Here is an 18990-nt window from a genome sequence, read left to right on the forward strand (position 1 = left end):
GTAACCAGTGGCGCTGTTATTGGACTACCGGACAGGTGATCTCGTCCCTAGTCCGGAGTTAGTGCCAGGTGTTGTTTGTTGATTGTCACAGACATAGAGAAGGAAGCGACAAATCGATAGCTGCTTCTTCAAGATAGAAGAGTGTAATAATGTCCCATTAGAGCCGTGTAACCTAGAGCCGTCAGCAGGAGACGGTTTAATGGAGTCCGGCACACATGCCACACGCGTGTAAAGGATCATAAACCCCACGGGACTTAGATCGGTAAACATGTCTTCTCTAACGGACCCGAACGCGCTGGAGATTCTGTCAGGGATGTTTCCACAGGGCAGGGTCCCCAATATACCCGCCCGAGTGGTACGAGTTTTCCTGGGAGCTTCAAGACCAGGTAAGTAGTTAACCTGGCTCTGTATATCATTTTAATTGTCTTGTCATACTAACACAAGATTGAGGAAAGAGGGGAACGGTTGTGGAGGGATTGCTTTTGTAATGTTTTACGGACCATCGGCAAATAAGAGTGGACCAACATCCGTCAATTAAATCGAAACCAAAGACAAAGTTGCCTGTTCTATCCCGAAACGATTTCACTAGTAGCCGATCAGATACACTAGACTGACATAAATCGTACCATGTGTGTAACTTGTCAACAAACTAATTGTAATTCACGACGACTTCGTTGAATATATAATTAATGTTGCTCTCAATGTTTACCTGTCGAGTGCCACCCGTACAACTAGCCCGAGTTTCCTCTGACCCTGACACCATGTGGTGTAGCCTACACCAGACGATGGTGTCAGGGCCAGAGGAAACTCGGGCTACCACACAACCTGCATACTGGGTGACGTGGAAAGTCTTAAGTGATGTTTACACGCTCTCACTCGCTGTTTCTAATAAATAATAAATAATCATAATTTTACGACTATCTAAAATGTACACAGTAATATCATTTACTTTATGATGCATACATACTTTTTATATTGTGTCATTCCCTGTGTAATTAATCTTTATATAACTAACATTTAACATATCTTGAACAATTTACATGATGACTATTTCAGTATATACAGTATAGTTTGGCCCTATAGCATACCTCATTTATGGAATTCCGGAGATTAACTTTTGATAAAGTTCCAAACATGTTCGCTACGGTTAATTAATTGCTATTGTTAAGACTGCTTGTTAAATCCGGATATTATTATCCGGTATTGTTTTTTCCCTTAGTACATGATTATGGTCTTTAACCCCTAACCCCCCGATGTTGTAAGCGATTCAGCAACACACCCTACGTTTTATACAGCTGATTTAATAAGTTCGCGGTGAAAAATATAACTAAAACCAAATTAATATACGTTATAGTATTTAAATTATTCATCATCACTACAAGGCAATTACAAGTACTCGGTAATTCTGTATCCTATACTGAACGTTCATAACATTCAATAATTACACAGTTTCTATTGTTACCGTGTCTCTTGTGTTCTGTCCCATACCTCTCCTACGTCAATAACTCAGTTGTGTGAATATCGATTGATCCACACAGCAGAAAAAAACAACCTGTTTATAAATGCATTCGACCTGTCAGCCACCTGGCCGACACTGTATCTGTTTATAACAAATGAAGAATATCGCAAAAATATTGATGATAGCTGTAACAAAATTATGGTAAAACGCATGTGTTATTGTGTCATTCCCTGGTACTCGGGCAAACATACAACAATATCAGTGACAACTGTCTCATTGTCTCACTCCCTGGTACCCAGGAAAACATACAACAATATCAGGTACAACTGTCTTATTGTCTCACTCCCTGGTACCCGGGAAAACATACAACAATATCAGTGACAACTGTCTCATTGTCTCGTTCCCTGGTACCCAGGAAAACATACAACAATATCAGTGACAACTGTCTTATTGTCTCACTCCCTGGTACCCAGGAAAACATACAACAATATCAGTGACAACTGTCTCATTGTCTCACTCCCTGGTACCGAGGAAAACATACAACAATATCAGTGACAACTGTCTCATTGTCTCACTCCCTGGTACCCAGGAAACATACAACAATATCAGTGACAACTGTCTCATTGTCTCACTCCCTGGTACATAGGAAACATACAACAATATCAGTGACAACTGTCTCATTGTCTCGTTCCCTGTTACCCAGGAAAACATACAACAATATCAGTGACAACTGTCTCATTGTCTCGTTCCCTGGTATCCAGGAAACATACAACAATATCAGTGACAACTGTCTCATTGTCTCACTCCCTGGTATCCAGGAAAACATACAACAATATCAGTGACAACTGTCTCATTGTCTCACTCCCTGTTACCCAGGAAAACATACAACAATATCAGTGACAACTGTCTCATTGTCTCACTCCCTGTTACCCAGGAAAACATACAACAATATCAGTGACAACTGTCTCATTGTCTCACTCCCTGGTACCCAGGAAACATACAACAATATCAATGACAACTGTCTTATTGTCTCGTTCCCTGGTAAAGACAATGCGTGTTTATGGATCACAACATGTAAATATTGTATTTACGTCTCAGTAATGATGATAACTTATCAAGAGGCGATATAGTAACATGTATTACGTTTTCTAGGCGCTGATGTTCATTTAATCGCAACAATAATTTATTACTTCTCATAAGGTCGGAGATTTTCTTTCACTGATTTTGCCAACAATGAATCGTTATGTTAATGTCTTATGCAATACTGAGCTTAAGAAAACTTCATTTTGAAAGGTCAAGGTCAACATACAATAGATCGATATATAATTATATAGCGACTGAATTGATAACACAATAAATCAATAAGTCGGAGAAGTCTACTAAAATTAAGCCCACTTCTCGAGAACTCGTCAATCTGTGACGTAAGCCGTCCTAAGGTCTTAGCTGCCAATGCATTACAACGCTAGTAGCCCTTACCAGGGACATACATATATAGCACGTCCCTACCCTGGCAAACATTACACTTTTATGGAATGTATTATAAACCAAGGCAAGATTTATCTGACATAGCCATTCATACCTGCCGACACCTAATTTAAATCTACATGTCTATTCGCAACTAGCAGACGGAATGTATTCTGAAAGAAGTGAGACGTATAAGGCCGAATGACGGCATGGAGGTAGAATATAGCTTAAACATTAAAGACATCTGCCATGATCTGACAGAATTAAAAGATATCACACATAACCAAACCATACCATATAGATAGAATAAGACAGGTCTGACAATAAAACATCTGGTAACATTAAAATATATCATACATAACTAAACCATACCATATAGAATCAGACAGGTCTGATGATAAAGACATCTGGCGACACGAGGAGACAGCTAAATCGGTTAATACATCTATGATAGACAGAAACATACCGTTAAGTCACATACAGAGTTAAGTCACATACAGAGCTAAGACACATACAGAGTTAAGACACATACAGAGTTAATACACATACAGAGTTAAGTCACATACAGAGTTAAGACACATACAGAGTTAATACACATACAGAGTTAAGTCACATACAGAGTTAAGACACATACAGAGTTAATACACATACAGAGTTTAGTCACATACAGAGTGAAGTCACATAAAGAGTTAAGACACATACAGGGTTAAGTCACATACAGAGTTAAGACACATACAGAGTTAAGTCACATACAGAGTTAAGACACATACAGAGTTAAGTCACATACAGAGTTAAGTCACATACAGAGTTAAGACACATACAGAGTTAAGACACATACAAAGTTAAGACACATACAGAGTTAAGTCACATACAGAGTTAAGACACATACAGAGTTAAGTCACATACAGAGTTAAGACACATACAGAGTTAAGTCACATACAGAGTTAAATCACATACAGAGTTAAGTCACATACAGAGTTAAGACACATACAGAGTTAAGTCACATACAGAGTTAAGTCACATACAGAGTTAAGTCACATACAGAGTTAAGACACATACAAAGTTAAGACACATACAGAGTTAAGACACATACAGAGTTAAGACACATACAGAGTTAAGTCACATACAGAGCTAAGACTCATTATGACAGGAGAAAACCTGTACGGCTACAGAACTGTAAATTCGTACTGTACACAACAAGTTCCGTGCTCTACGTACTTATCAATTATGGACCTTTGGTGAGTTCAATATTGATAGAATCAAATATTGACTAAGGGCGAAGCCCGATGTCAATATTTTAGATTCTTTCTGGTTGGTATTACACTTTATTGACCGAGTCAAAGGTCCTTGGTTATTACATTATATACGGAACTTGTTTGCAAAAGGGAGGAATAGCATCATATCTGTCTCGATAACAGGTTATTTACACAGAGGGATTTATTATGACGTCACAATGAGTATGACGTCATAAACGCATTATGAACTTGGGTGTTTCTGAAAATAGAAACATCAGGTGAATATCACAAAACTTTATCTTCCACGTGACAATGTTTTAGCCAATGAGAATTAAGAAAAATCGGATCATATATGATATTTATATGTATATAAACAGACACTTTAGCCTTATTCACGATAAGCGATGTCTACCGAGTCTGTATTGTATTGAATGCTTTACTTACACACCCCATCAGCACTACCTGTTTACTCACGGTAAATGTGCGAACCTTTAGACGGAGACGCTTTTATTCTTTTGTTTGGCGATGTTATGATTTACCCGTATTGATAACCCGATATCTGAAAATGGCACAGCACTCTTATGTCTAAATCGATTTTACTGTATGTAAGGAGGATATATAAACATTCATCGACGAATGTGTATCTGTTCACAGAACATATATTGACTTGGCGAAATGATTACGCCGAAATCCTCCTGACAGAAATTCGACAGAGATACCGGTATTAGTTGTCTTTATTTTTCAATATTTACATTCGATTATACACTCGAAGAAGGCGTATGCGACCTGAAGCAAAATGGTAACTGAATCTGCGATCAGAACAAAGTGATTAAGGTTACATATATACGTATTTATGTAAGGTTTTCTTGTTCTGTTAAGTAGCTTTCTCTGTTAATCCATGCAAACACGACACTGTTCATGTCAGCGTTACTCTACTGGAATTTCACACTGGACTCATTAGTAAGGATTAACTCCGATATAACTAAGGTTATAACAAAATCAATGTCCGGTCGGTGTATTATATAAAAATCGCCTTTGCTGATTTATAAATCGTGACGAGAAAAGTTAACTACATCGGAATGTAGTCACCAATGAATTCGATCATGTGTATTGCTCGCAAATTATTGTATGCTTGGTGTGACAAGATGTCATTGTGATTTATTATATATATGTTTTGGTGTTACCACAGGTAAAACATGGGCAAATGTTAAGGAGTGTGTTGAATTTAGTATTTACATATCTCTTCGAAAGCAAGGGCAGTAGTATGTAACAGTAGATTGTGGCGTCTTCACGGGCCCATTGATTCTGTACCGTTACAAACAGCTGTATGACACAGGTTAATACATTTCGACTCTACTGAACCTAACTCTCACCATGTGATGGAGAGGGCTAATAACCTAACTCTCACCATGTGATGGAGAGGGCTAATAACCTAACTCTCACCATGTGATGGAGAGGACTAATAACCTAACTCTCACCATGTGATGGAGAGGACTAATAACCTAACTCTCACCATGTGATGGAGAGGGCTAATAACCTAATTCTCACCATGTGATGGAGAGGGCTAATAACCTAACTCTCACCATGTGATGGAGAGGGCTAATAACCTAACTCTCACCATGTGATGGAGAGGACTAATAACCTAACTCTCACCATGTGATGGAGAGGGCTAATAACCTAACTCTCACCATGTGATGGAGAGGGCTAATAACCTAACTCTCACCATGTGATGGAGAAGGCTAATAACCTAACTCTCACCATGTGATGGAGAGGACTAATAACCTAACTCTCACCATGTGATGGAGAGGGCTAATAACCTAACTCTCACCATGTGATGGAGAGGGTTAATAACCTAACTCTCACCATGTGATGGAGAGGACTAATAACCTAACTCTCACCATGTGATGGAGAGGGCTAATAACCTAACTCTCACCATGTGATGGAGAGGGCTAATAACCTAACTCTCACCATGTGATGGAGAGGGCTAATAACCTAACTCTCACCATGTGATGGAGAGGGCTAATAACCTAACTCTCACCATGTGATGGAGAGGGCTAATAACCTAACTCTCACCATGTGATGGAGAGGACTAATAACCTAACTCTCACCATGTGATGGAGAGGGCTAATAACCTAACTCTCACCATGTGATGGAGAGGGCTAATAACCTAACTCTCACCATGTGATGGAGAGGCTAATAACCTAACTCTCACCATGTGATGGAGAGGACTAATAACCTAACTCTCACCATGTGATGGAGAGGGCTAATAACCTAACTCTCACCATGTGATGGAGAGGGCTAATAACCTAACTCTCACCATGTGATGGAGAGGGCTAATAACCTAACTCTCACCATGTGATGGAGAGGACTAATAACCTAACTCTCACCATGTGATGGAGAGGGCTAATAACCTAACTCTCACCATGTGATGGAGAGGGCTAATAACCTAACTCTCACCATGTGATGGAGAGGGCTAATAACTTAACTCTCACCATGTGATGGAGAGGGCTAATAACCTAACTCTCACCATGTGATGGAGAGGGCTAATAACCTAACTCTCACCATGTGATGGAGAGGGCTAATAACCTAACTCTCACCATGTGATGGAGAGGGCTAATACCTTGTGTGTCTTTTGTACAATCCCTTCACACCATTGTTTATCATTACTTAAACTTATCCTCAAACTAAAGTAAGGGTTTCATAAGTAGTCAGAATACCTTGCGAAAATACAGAAATATTTGGCACATTGCAAGTGAAGCGGAAGTTAGACCAGCAAGCTTTTGGTTAGTTTAACAGAAAAAACGTACTGTATACCATGACACTTTCATTGTGTATAAGCTTTTTCTTGTTTTCGTGGTTGCTACAGAACCGCGAATATAAACAAAACGAACACTGTTGTATGCATTATTGTTAAATTATCGTTGCATGGGCAAACCATGGATGTTTGTGCCCACGACTTTTCTATGTGTGTCGCATGCTATTATTTGTACATAAATGATAATTTTAGTAATGAGAATTGTAGGTTACAACAAACAAAACATCTATTTTTTGATGATCGATTCCATCATAATGACTAAAGCCCGATGATGTTCACTCTATTTTCTATATAATGTGTTTTCCTTTCACTACGGCAGATACCTTCCCAGACAAACACGGTCAAAAATAAAACACAAACTTAAGTGAGTTTCTGTCTTTGTAGATACAATAGCTGAGCGTGATGTGATCACAAAGCGTGTCTACCCAGAGCTGAGGGAGTACTGTAGGAACAGACATGGCGTCGAGTTCCAGGTAAACCTATTCGATTGAGATCAATATGAATATCTGTCCATATTAAATGGAAAATAAATTAAAACCCACATCTGTGTATTGCCTCCTTTCTATTAGACATTTTGTGTTTAAATGTTGTTTGAGGTTATTTGTACATTACTTTATTGATTGTTTGTCCTTTCCTTTTATATATTGTATCATTAATTTATCTATTGTTTTGTTATGGTTGTCCTTTCCTTTTATATATTGTATCATTAATTTATCTACTGTTTTGTTATTGTTTGTCTTAGCTTTTTATATATTGTATCATTAATTTATCTACTGTTTTGTTATGGTTGTCTTTCTTTTTCTGTTATTGTATCATTAATTTATCTACTGTTTTGTTATTGTTTGTCTTAGCTTTTTCTATATTGTATCATTAATATCTCTATTGTTTTGTTATGGTTGTCCTTTCCTTTTCTCTATTGTTAGACTGTTGTGATGTATTATTATTTCTATATTTTTATCAGTTTACCTATCTTTCTGAATTACCAATGTATTAGCCTTTTACATCTTCAGATTGACATAATGCCATTACATTGCAGATGGTTGACCTTGAATGGGGAACGTCACCTTCAAATCCAAATATCGACAACACTCTTCCTGACTTTAAGCTTAGAGAGTTACAGCGATGCCAGAGGAGTTCTGCAGGCCCCAACTTTGTGGTAGGTAACAGTTGACGACCATTGAATGATGCTGAAACATGTTTCTTTCTGCTGAACCTGTCGTAGCTCAACTAAATTCAAAATCAATGAAAGACAAATGTTTTTTTACCTGAGGTTGTTATATATGTGAATTATTTAATCATTAACTAACCCTATCAAGTATTTGGTCCTTGATCTTATCTTATCCAATTCCGTCTCTGTGTACTTTCGATATTATATGTAGTAATAGTTGATGGTTATTACCGGATGTGACGTTGTAATGGTGTTCGTAACAGGGCGTTGGCAGTCGGCTTTTATCATAATCTCCGTCAATCCGTGAGTGTCTTCACACAGTATCATGTTGGGCTTATTATTACGTGGACGTGCTATCATTTCAAACCGCACCCTCCTTGTATTAAAAGCATCGCATTAATACTAAGTACAGAGTTCAAAATACAATTGTGTATTCAACTCGTTCAAATACCCTAAAGTTACCGATACCCAACGTCATCACCAGGATTGTATTGCTGTAATATCAACGTCATCACCAAGATTGTGATTGGCTGTAAACTCAAGGTCATCACCAGGATTGTAACTGGCTGTAAAATCAACGTCATCACCAAGATTGTGATTGGCTGTAAACTCAACATCATCACCAGGATTGTGATTGGTTGTAAACTCAACGTCATCACCAGTATTGTGATTGGTTGTTAACTCAACGTCATCACAAAGATTGTGATTGGTTGTAAACTCAACATCATCACAAAGATTGTGGATGGCTGTAAGATCAGCGTCATCTCCAGGATTGTGATTGGCTGACTATGTTGTAAAATCAACGGCATCACCATATTATAAGATACACATAGAGATAGTTCACACAAATTATCCGTTATCCTTAGCAGATTCTCCTTATTAAATGATATGCTGATTTACCATTATACCATATGGCCACACATGCCGTTATACTGTAAAAGAATAACAGAGTAATCCCTACCTTGTGGATGTGACAGATTAATTCAGAGTAATCCCCTACCTTGTGGGTGTGACAGGTTAATCCCCAACTCTACGGGTGATATTCTTGGTTCTAACCTGAGGCTCTGAGAAATCACACCCCATTGGATAACATAGTAATACATATAGATCTATGAATGAATGATGGGAGAAACTGTTATCATATTGAGATCATCATAGTATACGTGTACGCTCTCTTCCACACGTTTTCATTTCTTTAGTTAGGGTTATTTTGGTTTGCTAAACATTCTGATTTCCATACTTTTGAGCCCTAACATTTTACGCTGTGTTGGACAGTGTTATTACAGAATTCTCATGAATGAACACTTATGATGCTGTTAACCTTTGTAACATTTGTACAATTCTTTATATTAAATATTGATTTAATATGTTAGAAATTGGTTCGATATGATTGTTAACCCTATAGCCCATATTTGATGTCCATATTATGTTTTCTATCAGGCGTTTATTGGGCAGAAGTATGGAGAACGATTACTTCATTCCTCGATTCCAGCCCAGGAATTCGATACTTTACGCATGACACTTCATAATCATAGAGGAAGAGAAACTCGAAACGCCCCTATACTGGACACGTGGTACACTAGGGACGACAACTCTGTGGCACCAGTCTACGTGCTTAGGGCAATTGGTGATATCATACCGGAGTATAACGAGGTAAGAAATCCTTCAATGAAACGACTCGCTATAATATTAAAGGTAAGTCAAGACACCCTTAAATGAGACGACTCGCTAGTATAATAAAGGTAAGACAAAAAAATCCCTTATGAGACGACTCGCTAGTATAATTAAGGTAAAAAAATAAAAAAATAAAAAAAAAACTTCAATGAGAGTAATAAAGTAAAGGTAAGTCAAGAAACCCTTCAATGAATTTTTGAAAATACCTTACATAGTTTGGTTTCACTGTCATAATTGTAATTAAGGAGATAATGACGATTGTTTCCCGCCTACTTACTATTATCGTATCTATCATTCTTACCTATTGACTTTCAGCATACAAAATTGCATTTGTCACGTTATAATCATTACTATTCAAGGTAATAGGAAGTCCCCATACGTGCTTTCATTAGACGTTACACAGTTATATCAATTCAAACAGCTGATGCTTTTTTGTGAGGAAATATATTGGATCCTATGTGTTTAAAGTTTCAAAAAAGAATGAATAGAGTAGAAAATAAAAGCATCTTTTGCTATGACACCATGTTAATGAGCTTCAAAATGCATTCTCCCATACTTCAAAGGGGAATCTCAGTTTTTGGTAAGGAAAGACATGTAAATTTACCGATGTAGGGAAAGACAACTGACACGCCCTATGAAGTCATAATGATAACGACAATTGTTGTAACCGGGTAATTCCCCGTTTCAATCAAAGGGACTTGGTGCACGAATTAGATCGATGTATGTAAATATGGGAAACGTGGACATGGTTATTTCTCAACCCGAGTGTTTGAGTTTGGCTAACCATCACCAGACTTGCCGAGTACTGACCAGCAAAAAACGTACACAAGGATAAAGATATTACTGTCCACGGAACAGAAAAACGGAAAAATCAATATTTTTAGCAAACGGTTTGGGAAATGTAATATACATTTTGTCATAAGTCTGGGCATTATGCTTGAATTGTTAAGCATTTTAAATATCTCTCTTGGATTTGAGTCGATAAGTGTGAGTAGGATGGTTCTAGATGAGAAATAATATCAACTTCCGTTCAGGATTTACCTTTTTTAAACGTATTGCAGGATGGAGATCGACGAAGGGAGGGTATAACTAAATGGTTCGAGGTAAAAACGGAGATGAGACGACTCTTCCGGAAGGCTGCTGACTATTGTTATCTCGAAGGGCAGATTACCAAGGAAACAAAGAACAAATACTCCATGTCAGGTAAGCTGAAGATATTGTACTTCCTTCATCATATAAATTGTTGTTTGTTTTATGATCAATATTTCTTTGGTGATGCCAATCAATTATATATGATTTAAAAGGCAGTTTATTCATGATGTCAATATAAAACATTTTGGAATTGAACACGTCTCAAAATCAAAGCCCACTAATCTTTTTAGCACTTTGACTTTATAAATTTTTTTTTACAGAGTTGGATAGTCATCTTCATCAAGGCTTTGAAGAGTCTGACAACCCTCTCAATAAGTGTACGCTGATCCTCCGAAACATCGTCGATCTTAAGAACTATTTAGATGACCCCAAAGCAAAAATGTTTGCTGAAGTTGCATACAATGAAAAATACGAGCAATTTGAGTTAGAAACGGAATCAACACAGATGCTTACTAAGATGAAAGAGGATGCCGTTTCCATGGTAGCGCCGAACATACTATCGTACGATGTCTTGTGGCGTTACGATGACGTCATCAGTCCAGAGTTACACAAAGACTACCTGGACCAACTGTATTCTGAGTTCAGCCTACTTATGAAGGAGTTAGTCGACCGCTCAGTCCCAACAACGGTGTACGACTTCCAGTCTGATATCGTGGAGGAAGCCCTGTATCATTGGCTAAGATGTCAGGATATTGCCAGGACCTTCTGTGGTAGAGAGGAGGAATATGGCCTTCTCACCGAATACCTCCTAGGGACATTCAATCAGCCCGTCGTCGTGTTCGGCCCACCGGGTGCCAGTAAGACGTCCTTGCTGTCAAAGATTGCCATGGAGGTAGGTGAAAACTTTATGTCTGTACGATGTCAATTATAAGTCCCCAGCGTAATTGATAGCATATTTTACTGTGCATATTGTAATAGAACATAACTGAATAAAGGTCCGTCTCGTCAGCTTTTACTTTGTCTCTGATAAGCGAGAGAGTTTCTTATTTAATGATTTCAAAAATACAGCTAGGATACATTTTGCGCGAATCTTTTGGCAATAATATAAAATAATCAACTGTTGTGAAGATATAAGACACATCTACGTTTATATTGCTGATAAATTTTGTTTTCATTCAGTTAGTTTCTAAATCATATTACGACAGGAAAATATTAAAGAGTCTTGTTATCTAATCCGTTATTTGTCGACACACAATTGATTGAACAAATATGTCTATAAAATACTATTTGTTTTGTTATTGCAGACTCAGGAAATTGTACCAGGGGAAGTAATCAGTGTGATAAGGTATATAGGTTTCACCCCACGGAGCGCCGATCTCAAACAGCTTTTATCAGGCATATGTACTCAAATTCTAGTCTCCCTCAAGCGTGACACAACGGAAGTTCCTCATGACTTCAAAGATCTGCAGAAGTTTTTCCTCAGTGTAATCAAGACGATTCCTTCTCACGTAACCTTGGTGCTTTTTCTGGACAGTGTAGACAACATTTTACCTGATTACAGCGCCCACTTCATGTCCTGGATGCCAAATCTACTGAATCGCAACGTTAAAATCGTGATATCTACTCATCCTGAGAAGAACCAGATCCTCTCAGCAATGAAACAGGATATAATCAGAAACGACAAGGCATTGGTTGAGATGAAGCCATTATCTATAGAGGATGCCGAACGGATGCTGGTGTTTTTCCTTGGTCAGTATGGGAGACGAATCAGTACATCGCAGATGGAAGTGTTCAAAGAAGCTATGAACAACTGCTCTCTACCGATGTACGTTAGTCTGTGTGCGGAACATGCCAAAATGCTCCATTCTAGTGACGAAATCAGTTTAAAAACACTTCCAAAAAATATACACGAGGCAATAAATTTACTGTTGGACGGTCTGGAAATATCCTACGGTGCACCTTTTGTTTCCAAAGCTATGGCATACATAGTTGCGTCCGTAACCGGTTTGAGTGATTGTGAGATCGAGGATCTTCTGTCTTTGGATGAAGATGTAATGTCTTCGCTGTATATCGACTATCATCCGTCCATTAGACGACTTCCTTCACTGAAATGGCTTCGTCTGAAAGATGACATCCGAAGGTTTTTGATTGTTCGTGAAGTGGATGGAGTGACAGCCTGCTGCTTTCGACAAGAGGAATTCAACACAGTTATTAAAGGGAGATATCTATGTAGTAACGAAACAGCAAGGCAGGTTCACTCTATGATGGCAGACTACTTTCTTGGTACATGGCACGGTAAACCTAAGCCAATAAATCAAGTCTCGTCAACAGATGAACAAAGTAACAAACGAGTCTTTGGAAAAGAAGCAGACCGATTTGTTCCGTCACAGCCACTCACTTTCTTTCATGAAAGAGGATCGGTGAGATTCAACAGGAGGAAGTACGACTAGGTGCCAAGACATTTGTATCTGGCAGATCGACTGAAGGAGCTCAATCAACTGGTCTTGTTCAACTACGAGTGGATGTACAACAAAATCAAAGCTCTGTCGTTGCAGCATATCATGGCAGACTTTGCCTTGAACCCTGGTGTCGAGGCCACGCTCGTAGAAGAAGCACTAAGAGTTGCAGAATCCGTAATCGAATACGACATCAATAATCTCTCTCCTGAAATATCAGGCCACCTGCTGCCATATTATGGTAAAATGGCAAATATCCGTGCTCTTCTCCGTCAGTGTGATACAGATGGACTGAAACACTGTGCACTGATCCCGAATTTCCCATACTTACAAGTCCCTGGAAGCTCTCTGATCTGCACACTCGATACAGGCATCACAGGAGAATTCTTTCAACTTTTCCATGATGATCGGATCCTGTTGATCAAACAAAGAGACAGTTCCCATATACACGTTTACGACATGGCGGTAGGAGAGAAAAAGAAAAGCATATTCACATCTAATGGTGCTTTACATACGACTCCTGATGGAAGATACTTTGTAGTAGTTGACCATGTCACCGAAAAGGCTGTTAAAATACACAGTTCAGCTACAGGAGACTTTGTTGGGCAACTCATTGTGCTCAATCATATCACGCTCAAACCCAAGGAAAAGTACAAGATGGGAGACATCAGCATAACTAATGACCGAATCTGCTTGGTTGTAACCACAGACTCAAGTTATCTCTGTATCGCAGATATTGAGTCTTGTCATTTCTTGCAAATTATCAGTCTTGACGGCAGATCTGACCTATGCAGAATAACGCCAAACGGAAAATTCGTCTTCTGCAATTCAAACGAATTTCTTCTTGGATACGACTTGTACACTCTGGAACATACTTGCACATTTTCCCTGGGAAATCGACCCAATTCCATGACATTCAGCAAAGATGGCTTTCGTGGATATTTGTCTAGCGCTTTCGAGACGAAGCTGCTAGTTATGCACTTGCACCGGGGAGCAGTAGAAATGGCTTATAAAACAGTGCTTGAAGAGGAAATGCCTGACGACACGATCATGCAACTTAAAATTTCCCCGAATGATGACACTGTGCTGATTCGTGGCCTGAACACTATTCTCGTTTACAGCAGATTTAACGAGAAAGTAATGGCACGATTTCCGAGACCAAAGGACATTCCAAAAGAATTCAAGCTGCCAAAGAGCCACTTCATCGACTTGTTCTTCACAGCGGCTGATTATACTCGGGATGGTAAGTTTGTGATTGGGACCATCTTCCGTAACATCTATCTGTGGCAGATCTCCACTGGTAATCAGGTGACCAGTATCCAGGCTCCTGTTGGCATCATCACGGAACTGCTAGTGTCAACCAAAAGAAGTCAGATTGTTACTCATATTCAGGGTGCAAGCAACATCCAGTTGTGGAACATCGACGAGGCTGTCAATCAGGTGGATATGCTTGATCGTCTCACAGGAGCTATTGCCGCTGTTCGAGTAACAAGTGATAGTTCTATTGCATACGTCATGTGCAAGAACAGTGATGAAATTGGCGTCATCGACATGCGCAATGGATCAATGTTAGATCTTCTAACACACGACAGTCCCGTGAATGACTTTGCCATTACACCTACTGGCAGTTACGTCCTGGTGTCCACTTTGTCCAAGAAATTAAATATGGCGACCAGGCTTTGGGACATGACAGAACGAAGAATCATCAAGGAGTTTGGAAACACGTCTGGTCATTGCATAAGCGCTCACACTGATGCCTATATGATCTTCGTAGCCCAAGAACAGCACAACTTCAAGGCACCATTTTACATCACACTATTCAAGTTTGTGGGGGATACCTTCCACGAGTACACCCATCCACTTGCCCTAAAGTACATTCTTGGCAAGCCGTTTCTTACCAGCGACGACAAGCACCTGGTTGTGCTTACAGCTCAGGATTATATACAACTAACTGCATCATACGATACGCCAATCATCTGTTCGTTTGCAATGGAAGAGGACATGCGCGTCTCCTACTTCACTCCTGAGAGTTTCCAAGGAACTGCGAACTTGTCGAAGATCGTGGATGTCAAACCATGCCCGAAGAATCCTTACACCATAGCAGTTATGTACGAGTCAAATGCGTCATTTGATATCAACGAAAACGCCACAACGAATGGTATCTCCAAGGTGACCCATGGACTGCTCATCCTTGATATTTGTAGTGGGTCAATGATTGCAATGTGTGATCCCTTCATGACAAATTCTGTGTCAATAGACACCGGACTTGTATATGCCAGTGACTTTGAGTTTTGCCTCGACATGAATTCAAATTATTACGACATCACACAATGTTGTTACCGTGGGCAGTTGCCAAACCCTGGCGTGAAACCGAGTCTTACGGCGCTCAACGATTCCGTCGTTGTGTATTACAACGACTGCGTTCTTTACGCATGCAGAATCTCTGACGGCAAACAAATTGCAACGTGCAATGTCCATGCCAAAATATGTCATTTACATCTATGTAAAAACGATCGCACTATAATAGTAGGGTGTAATGATGGAACTATTGCGTCATATGTACTTATTGATCCTGATCATGAAGTACCCACTGATGTCATACAAACGCTACGAAGTCGGCAAATAGAACTAGCGGACGATGTGGATGGAAGACTGTCCCGGTCCTGGGATAAGATTGAGAGCGGTGGTCACTCTCCTCAGTCCCGTCCAACCTCTGGTATGATAGGCGCCAGCCCCAAAGACAAGATTCTGCTGAAACGGGTGAAGCCAGTCCCCAAAGTGTGTCCTAGCTCCGACACCTTTATGTATCTAAATGCCAACTCAAAATCTTGTTCAGTGATGTAAATATCTTTACCTGGTTCAATTGATCCTTATTATTCTTCAATGTGTTCAAAATGTGTAAATTGATGAACTCGAATGAATAACCAATATATTATAATAGGGTATTAATGTAGTGTGTGCCAATATCCTAAACAGATCTGTGATACTAGCTAGTCATGTATATCCTTATTCTAAACGCTTTGTTTTTGTAATATACCTCAGTACGCGTTAGACGTTAACTAAGGGAGATAACTTTTATTGATTAAGAGTGCGAGCTTCTGGACTCAATTGTGAACCTTTTAATATCAATTGCATTTTGTAGTGTACATTCGTAGTTTATTATCCCCTGGATTTATATGATTTGTTTTTGTACTATTGTATTTTATCATATGGGGGTGATACAATGTCTTAGCCTAGTTCATAATGCAATATTTCAAATGTGATAATTTAGAGACGTGTACAGCGGCGTACCTCTGATCTCAAAATCAAATTAGTCATTAGACAGTAAGTGTATCAATTCTAGCGGATTCGAGTTGTCTTCTGAGGTCGTGATCAAGAGATAAATGACTATTTATAGGTCTGTTTGGATTGTTGCAATATGCAGTCGAAACAAAACCAAAGTGTTGCTATATAACATGCACAATGTTGATTCGATTAATAGTCATTCACAGAAGCAGCACTCTTTTAATTTGAAGATAGTAATGTATTGCTCAATGCCAAATTTTTGAGTCAGTTGACCTCTTTAGAAATTTGTACTAAACAAAACAAAACCAGATTGGAGGTAACGTACGCGATTTTACTCGTTCTGCTTTTAGGAAGCCGTGTCAGCTAAATCTAAATTTTCGCTGAAGCAAGAGCGACTGTGATATCTGTAAAATGTCGTTATATCATGATATTGTATTTATCGGCAAATATGAGAAATTTAAAATATTCATGATAGTCTTTATTTTGCATTTTAGGACAGCTTTATAGGCACATATTTTATAAAAATTGTGACAAAACGTTTAAGAAACAAGCAAACACATTATTTTACATTGTAATGTATAAACAGCAATGTATCAATGTAGGTCAGTTTAACAGTTTAAGGATTGTTACAAAAAGTTTCTGAATGTACTGTCGCTTTTGATACAATATAAAAACAACATTGACACAGTCTTCTTATGAATAGACGTGAGTATAAGGTTATTTATTCGTTGCTCAACAATGTTTAGACTGGCGTCTACATATGTAAGTTGTATGTTGTAACATATTATCATTACATCATCTACATGCAAGAGATTCGATAACAAAACAATATAATTATGAAAACTATGCATACAAATATTGAATAACCATTATCTGCTGGCTTACTCTAATTGTATTATATTGAAATGTAATGGAAGCACCATGTCCAAAGCTTTCCTTTATGACGCCAATGTTTGATCTTAGTGGCTGTGACGGTGTAGACATGCTAATGGTACTTAATACACGATTTTGTATAAGTCTCCCTACATGTTACGCCGAGAACTATAATAAATATTTAACACATATAGTTTAAATACTTTTGTATTCCTGCCTTATTTATATACTAATTTCGTCCTTGGCTTGATTTAAACAGTACAAAGATACTGGCCTTAGACAGAATGAAACTCTTTCATACAGGCTGTTAGTGTCATATCCATAAGATGGTCACATTTACATTGAAACACATGTCATACTGGGTATTTTGAGGCTCTTTTGTTAATTGCCGCCATTGGTTATGAAACTATACCAAAATGCAATCATCGAGCCGAACAAATTGTTTAAAAAAAAAGATTACAATATGATGTTTCGATCTGCCCACTTGACAAACCAACTTTCCCACAAATACCGAACCACACCTGCTCTACACCTGATTTCAAGTGATAAACAGGTCTGCTTATTCATCTCTCCCACCATCCACTTGTGTCATAAATCTGACAATGAGGAACACAAACACAGATAGAAAATGCAATTTACCGGAAGTGAAGCCGAGGGCTCCATCACAAATTTGTTGATCTGCAGTGAATGGCTGTAGGAGGTGTGCGATGTTTGGCAAAGTACCATTGTTAGGTGACGGTGTCATGCCTAGCAGTTCGCACAACAAAGGATAAATGTCAACTGAGTTAATTGGCGGAGCAGAGAAGTTTGACCCAAAGTTAGGACCCATGGCATAGAATATCGGCTTCATGGACATCAAACTGTTATCGTATCCATGGTTACCCTTGCTAGGACGAAGCTTACTGGAAGTAGCATTCTGAAATAAACGTGAAATGAACTTCATTAATATTTGATATTTAAAAAATGAAAATATCCAAGATAGTACAGGTTGAAATGTCAACGAGTCGATTACCATGTTGACTCGTCAGGATATGGGGCTACATGACGTCATTAATCAAATAATAAGGATGTCAATTATTTACCTATCTATGTATATGTAAACCTGTTATTTTACAACAATTGCAACGCAAGTTATGTCAAATGATATTAACCACAATTGTTGGCCCGGATTGGTGGGGTCTTATTGTGGAATGAAAACGGAGGGCAGTTGACCCATATCATTTCAAGTCATATCGGGGAATCGAACCCACGCCTAGGGGGATAATTGCAAATATTGAATTGGATCATCAACCCGTTAACATTTGATTTTTATTTATTTTTTGGAAAAAAACCCATTCCCAATTTATAGGTATTATCATATGAAAAATTCTCACGCTATAGTTAATGTTTGGTGAATCCTGTATGGAAACATGCTCGATTTACTCGTTTACAGTCTTACATCAAGTCTTGGTTATCCTGAATGATGTAGG

At 38.6% G+C, this 18990-nt stretch overlaps 2 protein-coding genes across 3 annotated transcripts in view; one reads left to right on the forward strand and one right to left on the reverse strand.

The window, feature by feature from the left end:
• LOC117325145 (NACHT and WD repeat domain-containing protein 2-like) lies at positions 1-17723 on the forward strand. Its single transcript, XM_033881121.1, is given in 7 exon segments — positions 1-386; positions 7358-7446; positions 8010-8129; positions 9582-9794; positions 10877-11018; positions 11228-11799; positions 12212-17723. Coding segments are annotated over 7 exon segments (5250 nt in total). The 5' UTR covers positions 1-268; the 3' UTR covers positions 16208-17723.
• Positions 17339-18990, reverse strand: part of LOC117325146 (ectonucleotide pyrophosphatase/phosphodiesterase family member 5-like) — an 11705-nt gene continuing 10053 nt past the window's right edge. For both annotated transcript variants that reach the window (XM_033881124.1, XM_033881123.1), the window contains exon 4: positions 17339-18437. In XM_033881124.1, the coding sequence (XP_033737015.1) occupies positions 18081-18437 (357 nt within the window). In that variant the 3' untranslated portion in view covers positions 17339-18080. The remainder of the gene's footprint in view (positions 18438-18990) is intronic.

The sequence above is a fragment of the Pecten maximus genome, chromosome 4, assembly GCF_902652985.1.
Source record: "Pecten maximus chromosome 4, xPecMax1.1, whole genome shotgun sequence".
Taxonomy (NCBI): domain Eukaryota; kingdom Metazoa; phylum Mollusca; class Bivalvia; order Pectinida; family Pectinidae; genus Pecten; species Pecten maximus.